Raw genomic sequence first — 14,570 nt, forward strand, 5'->3', positions numbered from 1 at the left:
CTCTGTGTCTTTATGAGAGGCTGAGGGAAAAGTGGAGCTTTACTTGGGAATTGTGGAGAAGACCACCACTCTACCTAATTTCCATAGATAGCTCAGTTGGCTTTCGTATCTCTTCACTCAACAATTATTTGAATGCCTGCCAGGAGCCAGACTTGTTCTGAGTGTTGGGATACACTGGTTAACAGAACCAGAAAGGACCCTGTATTGAGTTTTCATTTTAGTGGAGAGTTGGAAAACAAAACATAAAAAATGTTATAGATTATGATAAGTGCTATGAAAGAAATAAAGTAGTAAGAAGAAATAACAGGGAAGAACATACTATGCGGAGTGTTCTAGGAAAGCTTTACTGAGGTGGTACTTAAGCAAAAATATGAAGAGCCAGTGATTGCCCATCCAGGGATGAGTGCAGGATGAGAAGGAACAGCAAGAACAAAGGGCCTTAAATGTGGAAAAAGCATGATGTGCTTAAGAAATCAAGAGAAGGCCATTGCAACTGGAGTTTTCCAGTGGGTCTGAACCACAGGTGGGTAGTTACTTATACTAAAAAGAGAAAAAAATAAAATACTAGAGTGCATTTTACATGTTTTAAGAATAGTATTTTGATTATATGTTTGATTGTGTATACCAGGTTGCAAATGTATTTCTTATTGTGGGTAATGGTCAAAAAAGTTTGAAAGCCACTGGACTAAAGTATAATGAATGTGGATGGACAGGGGAAGGAGGAGATGAAATTAGAGGTTTTCTTTTTTTCTAATAAACCTATTTTTCAATCCTAGATTTACTGAAAAGTTGCAAAGATAGTACCGAATTATGTATCTATCATCAATTTCCTCTCATTTTAAAATCTGACACAAAACTATGGTACACTGTCAAAATTTAGAGACTAACACTCGTACATTAGTATTAATTAAACTTCAGATTTTATTCAGCTATCATTAGTTTTCTTTTTATTCTTTTTTTTTTCCCCCCACTAGTTTTTCTACTAATGTCCTTTTTCTGTTTGAGGATCCAACCCTGGATACCACATTGCATTTAAGTTTTGTTTTTAATGTACTGTGGTATACCTACAAAGAGTATATAAAAACTACAGGTTTGGTTTAAAAGTGTGGCCTGCAATTTCAATTTGCTGTTTTTGGCATATTGGGTTAGCACCAAGTCTGCTACTCAAATCTTCCCAAAAGCTTGTTGGAGTTGTGAGAATTTAGGCCCTCATTTGGTTCTTCAGTAGACTCCTCACTTTGTGATTTTGAAGACTAGGTAAGTTACGGAGGAGACATTCATCAGGATAGTGTACAGTCAAGGGGAGTCGAGTTTGGGAGCTAGGACCAAAGCAGCTTGAGAACAGTTTTTTCTATAATAAAATAATACTAAAGTGCAGCTGTGGAGGGGTTAGAATGGGTAAGGCTTCCTGGATTGAAATTTTTAAGTGGAAAAAAAAGAATCATTGGGGGGGGGAACCAAGGGCAACACACGTAACCTAAACATCTGTACCCCCATAATATGCTGAAATAAAAAAAAAAAAAAAAAATCATGTTTTGGCTCTTTTGTCAGGCCATTATCAATAGAAGTAGCCACCACTTTGTGGTCCATTTAATCCTCAATTCTTCGAGATAGGCACAATTTCCCTCCTTTCGCAGAGACTAAAAGAAGTGAAGCAATCTGCACAAAGTACCGCAGAGAGGGTCCGAGCCGGCACTCATCCCACCGCGCAGCGCCTTTCGCCTAAGGTCTGGCTTGGTGCGCAAATGTCCCAAACGCAGAATGAGAGCCCCTCTAACCACAAACATCGGCAACTTCCGGGAGATTGCCTGAGAACCTCACTGCGCTTGCGCATCCCCGTGACGCAACCCACTCCGTCCCGCCCCCTTCTGGAACACGGAGCTGCTGAGCGGGCCGGCGGCCATTTTGTGAAGCAGCGAAGGAGGTGTTGGCTGCGGTGGGCTCCGGGAAGCCGTTCGGGCTGGGGCTGTCGGCCGCGGGGCGGAGGCACTCGCGCGGGGGGTAACTCGGGTCTGGGTTCTGGTGCCGCGCAGCTCTCCCCGGTAAGACTCCCGCAGCCCCGGAACGGGCGGGGCTGTGCGGGGCTCGAGCCGCCCCTTGGTAGCCCGGGGCGGGGCCTTCGGAGGCCTCCGAGCCCGCCGCAGCGAGCGCCCCACACAAAGGGACGAGGCAGGGCTGCGGGGGACCTGGGGTGCTACTTACGTCGAGATCTGAGAGGATGCAAGGAAGGCGCAGGAGGGAATGAGCCTGCGTACCGAAGTGGGGACGAGGCCATAGCAAGGACGCCCCCGTGGTTTCAGAGAGGGAGGAGGCCAGATCTGGGTGGCCTGTCGGCCTGCAAACTAACGGGAACTGCTGTGAAAATACACCTACATCCCGAACGGGGAAGATTTATACGTACACCTCTGTGCTTCGAAGTGGGGAGATGATAGTGAGGACACTCCCTCAACCCAGAATGGAAAGGAGGCCCCTGTGGCCTACCAGCAAAAGAAGGGGCTACAATCGGGACACACCTGTGGGGAGGAAGCTGTAGTCAGTACACTGCAGTGAGTCCAGGAAGGAAGTCTCTGAAGCGGCCGCCTTCGCGGCCTGAAGATAGAGGGGGTTGCAGGGAGATGCTTCCAGGGCCCATGCTGGGGAGGGGCTTACTCTCCTGGGTGTGGCAGTTTAAGAAGCCAGCCTCTGAAGCAAAAAAGTGGGGGATGAGTAAGCCTCCCAAGGCATGAGAATTGTAGTAAGATGCCAGGCACTTGGTCCCCAAGAAGCGAAGGGGCTGCTATGACCAGCACCCCTACGACTCCCTAGGGAGTGGAGCCTCCAGTACTGAAGGAGGACGAGGTCGGTGGGATGTAGAGGGTGGGTGCTTTTGATGTAAAATTAATTGGGTTTGTCCGAAGGTTGGCTGCGCTAGTTTACAGCCACGTGCAGTGGGTGGGCGGGCCTTTGAGGAGCTACAGGTTAGTGACAAGGGTGGACACTAGTGCAACAGGCTTAGCTGCTGGGTTGTGAAAGCTTGTGGACTTTTTGTGTGCCTCCAGTGTGTGCTGTATAGTGAAAAATCTGAGGGGCTCCGGTGAAGGTTACTCAGGGTTATTAAGTGCTAAACATTCATTCAGCTGGGTGGTGTGTACTATTGGAGGCTTAAGAGATTTCTCGGCCCTAAAACTCACCTTGGCTCCTGGATTCCCAGAGATGGCCTAATGCAAATTGGGGTAGTTGGCAGGGACCATTTTGTATTATTCATTGATAGGGTGATGCTAGTCAATATAACTTGAAAAAGTGATGGCAAGTGAAGGCTAGTTGAAGGAAGAGGCTTGTGACTGGAGTTTCTCTTAGAGCTTCTTGCTTGAATGGTTTGAAATGGTGTAATTTTTGTAAAATGCAGTCTTAGCAACAAGAATTGCCTGGGACCTTGTTAACTAGTGTATATTGTTAATGCATTTCAGAGCATTTGCAATTGAAAAAAATCCTTCAAGTCTGGACATGTAGGGAAATCTTTTTTTTTTAATTATAGAAATACAAGACTGGTTGTACTTGTTTTGAAATTTGGTAGTTTTGATAGAATGGAGGATTTCTGGATTTAGTAGAAAGTAATTGTGTTATGGCATTTTCCAAGAATCGTTTTTTTAAAAATTGGGAAGAACTGTTACAGGTGGTTCAAATAACTTTATGGTAATTTAATTTATGAAGAAAATGAAATGTTTGGCATGTTTATATAAAAGTTAATGAAGATGTGCTCAGTATTTATTAATCGGGCAGTTTAATGAAACAGGGAATGCATTTTTATATCACTTTCATATGTTCGGTTAAATGTTGATTACTTTGTTTATGGATTGTCATGCATAACTTTAATTTTTTTAATGTTCAAATCTGTTAGGTGAAAAATGTGACGCTTCAGAAACCATTGTTGTAGTTACTTGGAACATATTGTTATGTGTTAATACCAGTACTTTAGGCTTCTTTCGCATTCTTTGACATGTAAAATATTTTGATGACTGCGTATTGAGAGTCTGGGAGTTGTTGGTACAGTTTTTGGATGCGAAACTTGATTTTGTGGGCCTTTGCGTTCCAGGTGCTGGAATCCATTGACAATTTGATACTGATTTTATTCCGTCTTGCAGAAAGCCACTCCCTCATTCAAGTGTGGATGAGTGTTTTCTTCTGTAGATACCGTAGGAAAGAACTGTCAGTAACTGGTTGCACAAAAGATGTTTTTGGATATCCCTCGCTAAAATGCAGAGACTGTTGTCCAGTTTTATAACTTTTTGCCTGGCCTGCAAATGCGTAATGTTTGTAGAGTAAATGAATACTGTTAAATGTTTTAGATCAACTAAATGGAAAAATACTTTCATCTAAATTATAGTTTTATCACATTTTACTACCAACACCCATGTACCTTTTAGTTTGCATGGATTTTAGTTAATTAAGTTTAATGCCAGCTTTTAAGTCTTAAAGCAACAGTGAGAGTGAATGTGGTTGGTTAGGTTAGAAGTAATAGTTTTGCTTTTAAGTTTAAATGATAACAAGATATTTTTGTTGGCATTCTGGGGGATTGGAAAATAACTTAATATTAAAATCTTCTTGGCAGAGGAATATCTCATTTAGAAATGTCTTCTGATTTGCTGCCTTTGAGTACTGAATAGAAGTTAATGGGAAAATTGAGTAATGCATTATAAAAGGGATGTATCTCCATCAGTGTCAGAAGAATTTTTTCGTTAAGAATGATCCCAGAATCTGAAATATATTGCGTTTTGGGGATGGGGAACAAAATCAAGTGGATGAATCTGGTTGTTTCATAATGCCTGTCATAATGTGATTATACCGCTTACAGCATTGTGCCCATTGCGATTGATTATTGCTCATCTCTGAGGTGAACGTTTGAGGGGTTGCTGGTTTTTTGTTTCTTTGGGATCTGAAGAACCTGGCTCTGCTGTACCCTCGTTCTTGTCGATTAAAGACTGATGACTGAACAAAGTTAAAGTTCACTTTTGGGTGTTTTATTACCAGATGAAGAGTGGAAATTGTGAAGTTCTAGTTTGTGCCTTGACTTCTTGATAAAAAGGTTTGTTGTCAGACATTTTATTCTAAAATTCCAAGTGATAAGAAAGTCTGTGTTATAACATGCTAAATTTTTTGTAGCAGATTTTTATAATTTGTTCACGTATCTGGTATTTGTCAAGCTGAAGCAAAGCCTCTCTGTTAGGACTAATTTGTAACATGAATGGAAAACATACGAACGCAAGCTTCTTGTTTTAGATCTTCTAAAATATATGAGTGGATTTAATGGCAAATCAGGCCCATTTTCTCCTTCTCTACCATTATGCTCTATCTGTAGATAAAATATGTATTTTAAATGTTTCATTGTATAGACTTATTTCAGTCTTACCCTTTAAAGTTCATGAAAGCTTAAGGTCAGCGGGGTGGATTTTTCATTTTGGAATCCTGCATTCAGTTGCTAGCTGACATTTAGAACACAGGAATGCATAGGTTCCTGGAAAACAGTGATGCCTCTGTTAAATTATTGTGTTAAATTATTGTGATCTTTACAAAGTGAGGTGTCAAAAGAAATAAAAGTACTGCAGTTCTGTTTCCATTTACCTTTGTCTTTTGAACAAAGAAGTATAATACCGAAGGTTGTGAAGTTCTGACCTCTAGCTTCAACTTTCTGCATATTTTTCCTTGGTATGGGGTAGGAGAGGGCTTTCTCTTTGCTGAAATAGAAGAGAATCACAAATTTATACCTGAATTGATTTTGTGCTTTAAGTTGAACACATAAAGCTTTAACTAGGCATTTGCCAAATTCAACTGGGCCTTTCTACCTTGCCGTGTGGAATAAGAAGTTTCCTCCCTTTTAAAGTAAGTTCAGGTAACCTTATAGAAATTTTTGAGAGTAGACCTAGTGAGTTCCCTTTGAGCTTAACTGGCTGACCCTTAATTTGTCCTTCTCGAGATGAGCATATGATGCCTTTTTGGGTCTGGAAGGAAAGAGGCCGAGGAACTTGTTTCCCTTATATTTAGAGCATATGCCCTGGCCCTATACCAGATCCTTTGAATTGGAGTCTCCAGTAGGGATCACATGTTTATCACAAGCGCTTAACTAGAAAATTACTGTGGTTCTGTGGCTCCTAGAGTCAAACCTATACATAAATACTGCAATAACATGCTCTTCATCCTTGCTTTACTTTGAAGCAAGCTTTTTCTGTTTCACATCTCCCTTTGTGACCAGTTATATAAATGATTGGACGTGCCTTTTAAATGCAGAGTGTTTAGACTCTTCAGGTGTAATTATACTAGATTTGTACAATGCTCTGGCCTTTTGAAAGTGTGTTGATGACATTTGCATAGCTTTTGTGGCCAAACAATCTCATTGTTCCTTTTTAATTTGAGTAGTTGACTAGAGGATGTTTAGCTTGTCCTTTAAAGTTTGAAATGACACTTAGAATTTTTGAAATATGTTATACTTTTTGGTGGTGATTATTAAGTTCACTAGTGTCTTGATTTTGAAAAGTGTTAGTTTAAAATGAAGCATCATTTGGATAAGTAGTTTTTCTATTGATTAATCTTAATACTGAACAGTGACAATTTTCTTCTACGCTCTTTCTCTGAATTAGTCATTTGTTCATATATATTGCTTATGAATTGTTCATAACTTTACCACTTTGTCAGAAATTCCAGTGAATGATGAGTGACCTGTTTTTACTTGGGGAAATACTCTTACTGTGCCAGAGATTTTTAGGGATTTTTTTTTTTTTAAACAAGTTTTTTTTGAAACTGTTGTGATATTAGAAGAAAAAACACTTTCTTTAATAGTTTGAACCCCAATGGAAATAGTCCTTATAGCCAGAACTTTTGCTTCATTTGTTTTTTGATATTTGATGCTATTTTGGTACAAAGGAATTGAAAGAGTACTTGCAATAATTTCCATGAGTATCCTTGAATTGATGACTTAGTTTATCCAGGAATTGTTATTGTGCGAACTTGTGCTTTTTCATCAAAACTTTGGTGAGAATCTGGGAAAATAGACTCATTTTACAGAGTTTTCTGGACCGGTTTAATCATCGAGTGGTAGAAGCAATGACTAGCTGTGAAGCTGAGCTTTATGACTATTTTAGTTTTCAATTGATTCATTTTTGGGCTAATTTCTGACATATTCTTGGTGTATGCAAATATTTAAATATTTTGAGACATATTCAGATTTGAGAGCAATACCAAGCAAAAAGCACGTGTGGGATTTTGGTTCATATCTTTCCTTTTTTTTTTTTTTTAAATATGCTTTCTAATGAAGTACTCTGGTGGTTTCAGACTCGCCTTCATAATGTACAGTTCAGTGTGGCCTGTGAGTGTTGTATTGTGTTTCCTGCATTGATATTTGCCTCCATTTATTCTCTATTGCAGTCTAAAAGTTGGTTTTAATTGGTTGCCCACAGGATTGACTTGGCCTCTACTTCTTGTTAAGAAAATACATCTCTTGTTTTATCAGGTAAGAGATTTTGAATAGAGAGTTTGCTTTTATACAAAATAAAATGAGATAGCTTATTAAGAAACATGAAATTGTGTGTAGTAACTAAATTCTGTGTGTGGTTGTTTTTTTTTTATTTACAAGTTTATCTGAGGGGTCGGGGAGGGGTGGATTGGGTACCTTGAACAGTTGTTGCTTGCTTTTGGGGTCAGTTTTATGTGAGTGCATTTCTTCTGCTGCATTCCTGATTGTTAGGCAGTAAATAGCTGTTTTATTTCTCAGTAGCATTTTAGACTAAATACATATACAGGTGCTTGTTTATGGTTATTTATATTCCCTAGAGGTATAAGTAAAGATATTGGGTCATATGTTTTAGAGTACAAATTTTAGACTTTAGATGGATCGTTAGCATATGGAATCTAACCCTCTTCTAATGTAGACTCAAGATAGGTTGAAATGATTTGTCTGTGAAACAGTTACTTAGTAGCAGAATAGCAGATGTTATTTCATATTTTTCAGAACCTAAAAACTTTTCCTCTTCATGTGGCTTTAGGAATAGATCTCGTACTCTACTTTGGTTTAATACTCAGCCCTTTTCTAGCTGGTAATCTGAGGCACGTTTTCAATAGCATGCTTTCATGTGTACCTTGTACAGACTTTCCGAAAATCCCTACTCAATGGAAAATGGTTTAAAAACTTAACTGTGTATGTCACTTTAGCCCAGTATTTAATTTTTGTGTTCTTGGGACTATATCAAGTTCCTATTTATTGTCCCAATGGAAACTAATATATCTCTCTCAAGTTGTTTGGGTACCTGAATTGCCCATGATATTCCCCCCATACAAAGTGATTAAACTTTTTTTTTTTTTTTTTGAGACAGAGTCTTGCTCTGTTGCCTGGGCTAGAGTGCCATGGCATCAGCCTAGCTCACAGCAACCTCAAAACTCTTGGGCTCAAGCAATTCTTCTGCCTCAGCCTCCCGAGTAGCTGGGACTACAGGCGTGTGCCACCATGCCCAGCTAATTTTTTCTATGTATTTTTGGTTGTCCAGCCAATTTCTTTCTATTTATAGTAGAGACGGGGTCTCACTCTTGCTCAGCCTGGTCTTGAACTTCTGACCTTGAGCGATCCGCCCGCCTTGGCCTCCCAGGGTGCTAGGATTACAGGCGAGAACCACCACACCCGGCCAGATTAAACGTTTTTGAAAGTTGAACAGGAATGCTATCTCAGTTTTGCATATGGCCACATATTCTAGAATCAGTAAGGAATGCAAATTTGATTTAATGACTTGGAAACTTCTGATGAACTTCCTTATAGGCTGCTAAATAGTAAATAAGGAAAAAAGAGTCTGTTGGTGTGATGTTAATTTTTCTTGTTGACTCTTACAGTACATAAATGAAAAGCTTCTCCACCCTCCCCATATTTCTAGTGTTTTATTATCATCTCACAAAGAGCATTTTCTGTTTGCCAGTCCATCTTTTCTGTATTAAATTTGAAGGTGGCTTTTATTTTTGTGTATGAGTGTGTGATAAAACTGTCAAAGCCAAACAATATATTTCTCTTTTGTAAACAGCAATCATAATATTGAGATACAATTACAGACTTTGTTGCATTGAATTAGTATTCACATAGTACTTGACATTAAAGAACTGCTTTCATGGAGTTTCAGAATTCTTAGTGCTTATAGCAGGAAATCTTGCCCCTTCTAATGTTCTTATTTGAGAAGTAATAAAACCAAATCTTAAATAATTTATAACTTCCTGGAGGTCACAGAGCCATTTTAATAGGCTTACATTTAAAAGTTGATTTTTAAGATGGCTTAGAAAACACCCTATGTTGTTGACCACATTAATTTCAAAGTAATGTTTTTTCCAGTCCCAAGAATTTGGTTTGTGATTTTCTTTTTTTTTTTTTTTTGAGACAGAGTCTCACTGTTGCCCGGGCTAGAGTGCCGTGGCATCATCCTAGCTCACAGCAACCTGAAACTCCTGGGCTCAAGCAATCCTCCTGGCTCAGCCTCCCGAGTAGCTGGGACTACAGGCATGCGCCACCATGCCCGGCTAATTTTTTCTATGTATTTTTAGTTGTCTGATTAATTTCTTTCCATTTTTAGTAGAGACGGGTCTCGCTCTTGCTCAGGCTGGTTTCGAACTCCTGAGCTCAAACAATCCGCCCGCCTCGGCCTCCCAGAGAGCTAGGATTACAGGCGTGAGCTACCGCGCCCGGCCTGGGCCTGAGTTTTAATAAAACAGTCACAGTGAATGACACTATAACCAGGTTCTACTGTGAGGGTAATGAATATGGGTAACTCAGATTTTGGCTATTCTATTCAGTATTTCTTTTTGGCTTCTTAGTATGTATTAACCCTGTTTATAATAAATCCACATGTGGTTTTATTTAAAATAAATCTATAAGGAAGATTGAAAAGTTTTAGGATGAAATATGGAATCAGTTCTCATTTGACACTTGAATCTACTTTAGTGTTAAGTATTATTTGTAATTCATTAGTATTCTAGCTTTGTTTCTTTTGCATTTTGAGACTGAGCTCTATAAACTCACACTCAGATAAGTCTATGAAATTATCAGGTGTATAGGGAAGATGCTAAACCAGTTTTTTTTTTTTTTTTTGAGACAGAGTCTTGCTCTGTTGCCTGGGCTAGAGTGCCATGGCATCAGCCTAGCTCATAGCAACCTCAAACTCCTGGGCTCAAGCGATCCTCCTGACTCAGCCTCCCAGGTAGCTGGGACTACAGGCATGCGCCACCATGCCCGGCTAATTTTTTCTATATATTTTTAGCTGTCCAATTAATTTCTTTCTATTTTTAGTAGAGACGGGGTCTCGCTGTTGCTCAGGCTGGTCTTGAACTCCTGAGCTCCAGCAATCCTCCCGCCTTGGCCTCCCAGAGTGCTAGGATTACAGGTGTGAGCCACCATACCGGGCTGCTAAACCAGTTTTAAACATTAACTTCAATGCATCCTTTACATGTTTTTCCCCTGTAGATTGTTAAACTTTATTTCCTGATATGACTTACACATTTATTTTAAGTCTTACTGAATGATTAGCGGTCTGAATGATGGGATGTATATGGTGATTTTACTGTCCTACAGTTGTTTTTTCCTGAGCCTTTTGAGTCTTGGGACTGAACTGCTAATTGTTTCCAGAATTAATGCCTTGTGGAAGTCGAAATTGTCTAGGTTTTACATTGTAAATGGCATGTAATGTTCAGTTTTTAGAATAGCTAAATTAAAGAAAGACATTGCCTTTGATAGCTTGAGGGAATATTTGAGGGCCTAATATGGTAGCTGGTCATTCTTGTAGCTAAAAACTTGGTGTGATAAACAGGAGTCTGACCTGGCCGTTGCCTTTTCTCATCTGCAGGTGTGTGTGGTTTCAGCGCAGCATGGCTGTGGTCATCCGTTTGCAAGGTCTCCCAATTGTGGCGGGGACCATGGACATTCGCCACTTCTTCTCTGGATTGACCATCCCTGATGGGGGCGTGCATATTGTAGGGGGTGAACTGGGTGAGGCTTTCATCGTTTTTGCCACTGATGAAGATGCAAGGCTTGGTATGATGCGCACAGGTGGTACAATTAAAGGGTCAAAAGTAACACTATTGTTGAGTAGTAAAACGGAAATGCAGAATATGATTGAACTGAGTCGTAGGCGTTTTGAAACTGCCAACTTAGATATACCACCAGCAAATGCTAGTAGATCAGGACCGCCACCTAGCTCAGGAATGAGTGGCAGGGTAAACTTGCCTACAACAGTACCCAACTTTAATAATCCTTCACCCAGTGTAGTTACTGCCACCACTTCTGTTCATGAAAGCAACAAAAACATACAGACATTTTCCACAGCCAGCATAGGAACAGCTCCTCCAAATATGGGGCCTTCCTTTGGGAGCCCGACCTTTAGCTCGACTGTTCCAAGTACAGCCTCTCCAATGAACACGGTCCCACCGCCACCAATTCCTCCAATCCCAGCGATGCCATCTTTACCACCGATGCCGTCCATTCCCCCAATACCAGTTCCTCCTCCAGTACCTACATTGCCTCCTGTGCCTCCTGTACCCCCAATTCCCCCAGTCCCTTCTGTGCCACCCATGACCCCACTGCCACCCATGTCGGGCATGCCGCCCTTGAATCCACCACCTGTGGCACCTCTGCCTGCTGGAATGAATGGCTCTGGAACGCCTATGAATCTGAACAATAACCTGAACCCTATGTTTCTGGGTCCATTGAATCCTGTTAACCCTATCCAGATGAACTCTCAAAACAGTGTGAAGCCACTTCCCATCAACCCTGATGATCTCTATGTCAGTGTGCATGGAATGCCCTTTTCTGCAATGGAAAATGATGTCAGAGATTTTTTCCATGGGCTCCGTGTTGATGCAGTGCATTTGTTGAAAGATCATGTAGGTCGAAATAATGGGAATGGATTGGTTAAGTTTCTCTCCCCTCAAGATACATTTGAAGCTTTGAAACGAAACAGAATGCTGATGATTCAACGCTATGTGGAAGTTAGCCCTGCCACAGAAAGACAGTGGGTAGCTGCTGGAGGCCATATCACTTTTAAGCAAAATATAGGACCTTCTGGACAAACTCATCCCCCTCCTCAGACACTTCCCAGGTCAAAATCGCCCAGTGGGCAGAAAAGGTCAAGGTCAAGATCACCACATGAGGCTGGGTTTTGTGTTTACTTAAAAGGGCTACCATTTGAAGCAGAAAACAAACATGTCATTGATTTTTTTAAAAAGTTGGATATTGTGGAAGATAGTATTTATATAGCTTATGGACCCAATGGGAAAGCAACTGGTGAAGGCTTTGTAGAGTTCAGGAATGAGGCTGACTATAAGGCTGCTCTGTGTCGTCATAAACAATACATGGGCAATCGCTTTATTCAAGTTCATCCAATTACTAAGAAAGGTATGCTAGAAAAGATAGACATGATTCGAAAAAGACTGCAGAACTTCAGCTATGACCAGAGAGAAGCGATATTAAATACAGAGGGGGATGTCAACTCCGCCAAAGTCTGTGCCCACATTACAAATATTCCATTCAGCATTACCAAGGTGGATGTTCTTCAGTTCCTAGAAGGAATTCCAGTGGATGAAAATGCTGTACATGTTCTTGTTGATAACAATGGGCAAGGTCTAGGACAGGCATTGGTTCAGTTTAAAAATGAAGATGATGCACGTAAGTCTGAACGCTTACACCGTAAAAAACTTAATGGGAGAGAAGCTTTTGTTCATGTAGTGACCCTAGAAGATATGAGAGAGATTGAGAAAAATCCCCCTGCCCAAGGAAAAAAAGGATTAAAGATGCCTGTGCCAGGTAATCCTGCAGTACCAGGAATGCCCAGTGCGGGAATGCCCAGTGCCGGAATGCCCGGTGCCGGAATGCCCGGTGCTGGAATGCCCGGTGCGGGACTGCCCGGTGCGGGAATGCCCAGTGCGGGAATGCCCGGTTCAGGAATGCCCAGTGCAGGAGGTGAAGAGCATGCCTTCCTGACTGTAGGGTCAAAGGAGGCCAACAGTGGGCCTCCATTTAACTTTCCTGGTAATTTTGGTGGGTCAAATGCCTTTGGGCCACCACTCCCTCCTCCAGGATTAGGAGGGGCCTTTGGTGATGCTAGGCCCGGTATGCCTTCAGTTGGAAACAGTGGTTTGCCTGGTCTAGGACTGGATGTTCCAGGTTTTGGAGGTGGACCAAATAATTTAAGTGGGCCAGCAGGATTTGGAGGAGGCCCTCAGAATTTTGGAAATGGCCCTGGTAGTTTAGGTGGTCCCCCTGGTTTTGGAAGTGGCCCTCCTGGTCTTGGAAGTGCCCCTGGGCATTTGAGTGGGCCACCAGCTTTTGGGCCTGGGCCTGGGCCTGGGCCTGGCCCTGGCCCAATCCATATTGGTGGTCCCCCTGGTTTTGGATCTAGTTCTGGAAAACCAGGTCCAACAGTAATTAAAGTGCAGAACATGCCCTTTACTGTGTCTATTGATGAGATTTTAGATTTCTTTTATGGCTATCAAGTAATCCCAGGCTCGGTGTGTTTAAAATACAATGAAAAAGGTATGCCCACAGGTGAAGCCATGGTGGCCTTCGAGTCTCGGGATGAAGCTACAGCTGCTGTCATTGACTTAAATGACAGGCCTATAGGCTCAAGAAAAGTAAAACTTGTATTAGGGTAGCCATTCGCATCAATTCTTTATAGGATAGATCTTCATATTGCTGTGATTAATGCATCCAGATTGTTTTCCTAGTATTTCCAGGTTAGAACCTGTGGATTGTTTCAATTGCATATAGATTGGTTTCCATAACATAGAGCATTGGTTGACTGTTTACAGAAGACTCACTACCAGGATAAACATTGCCGTATGTTACAGTAAAGCTATCTGGAGAGAACACAAAAATGATTTTGGCATACCATTAGAGAAACCATTTGTAAAACTCAAATGACCACGTGACACTTATCAAGGAGTCTAGATTGGTTTTGTTTTATACCATATGGGATGAAGAAAATAGAAAGTAGAGCTCATTGAGGGTGTTCTTGCCAACTGCTGAAAAATAGATGTTGGCTACTCGGAATTTGGTTTAAAGCTGGACAGATTTGCTTTGTTATAGGGTAAATCTTTGTCTAAAGTCCTCATTTTCTTTAAAAATTGAATAAAATCTCTGTATACAGATTCATTGTATGTACCTTTATTGCTTCTTGAGGGTTCTTGCTGTATAGACAGTCCTGCTTCAGAAGTTGCTGCTTTGTTTACGTAATTGACTCATTTGTAAATGAGCAGAACTGTTTTGTTGGTTTTTTTTCCTAAATATAAAACTCCACACGTGGTTTGTGCTATAACCTTGAACTTTGTTGTCACACTTAGAACTGTGTGGAATAAGACTTGCCATAAAAATAAACTATGGAGTCCTTTACCTACCAGAGCCTTTTTGGTTTGACCGTCAAGTTTTAGTTTAGTCGGTTTAAAAAGTGTTCATGTTGTTTGGATGGGATCAAAAACCAGAAACCACTTTTAATAATTAGCGTTTAAGATGCTTGATTTGAAGTCCTGTCCGTTGTGGACTAATTGTTCTAACAATTTTCTTCTGTCCCAATTTATGTGAAATT

The 14,570-nt window shown here is 40.9% G+C and overlaps 1 protein-coding gene across 3 annotated transcripts in view; it reads left to right on the forward strand.

Annotated features, from left to right (window-relative positions):
• The first annotated feature begins 1,865 nt into the window (after positions 1–1,865).
• LOC105827595 (RNA-binding protein 12) overlaps positions 1,866–14,570 on the forward strand; it is a 35,048-nt gene continuing 22,343 nt past the window's right edge. Inside the window, exons 1-3 of one of the 3 annotated variants that reach the window (XM_012665796.1) lie at positions 1,866–2,042; positions 7,428–7,480; positions 10,839–14,377. In XM_012665796.1, coding sequence (XP_012521250.1) covers positions 10,861–13,641 — 2,781 coding nt within the window. In that variant the 5' untranslated portion in view covers positions 1,866–2,042; positions 7,428–7,480; positions 10,839–10,860 and the 3' untranslated portion in view covers positions 13,642–14,377. Of the gene's footprint in view, positions 2,043–2,790; positions 2,839–5,015; positions 5,063–7,395; positions 7,481–10,838 lie in introns of those variants that run through there. The other 2 variants (XM_012665798.1, XM_012665797.1) reach the window with 2 other exon arrangements.

The sequence above is a fragment of the Propithecus coquereli genome, unplaced genomic scaffold, assembly GCF_000956105.1.
Source record: "Propithecus coquereli isolate 6110/MARCELLA unplaced genomic scaffold, Pcoq_1.0 Scaffold122, whole genome shotgun sequence".
Classification (NCBI taxonomy): Eukaryota; Metazoa; Chordata; class Mammalia; order Primates; family Indriidae; genus Propithecus; species Propithecus coquereli.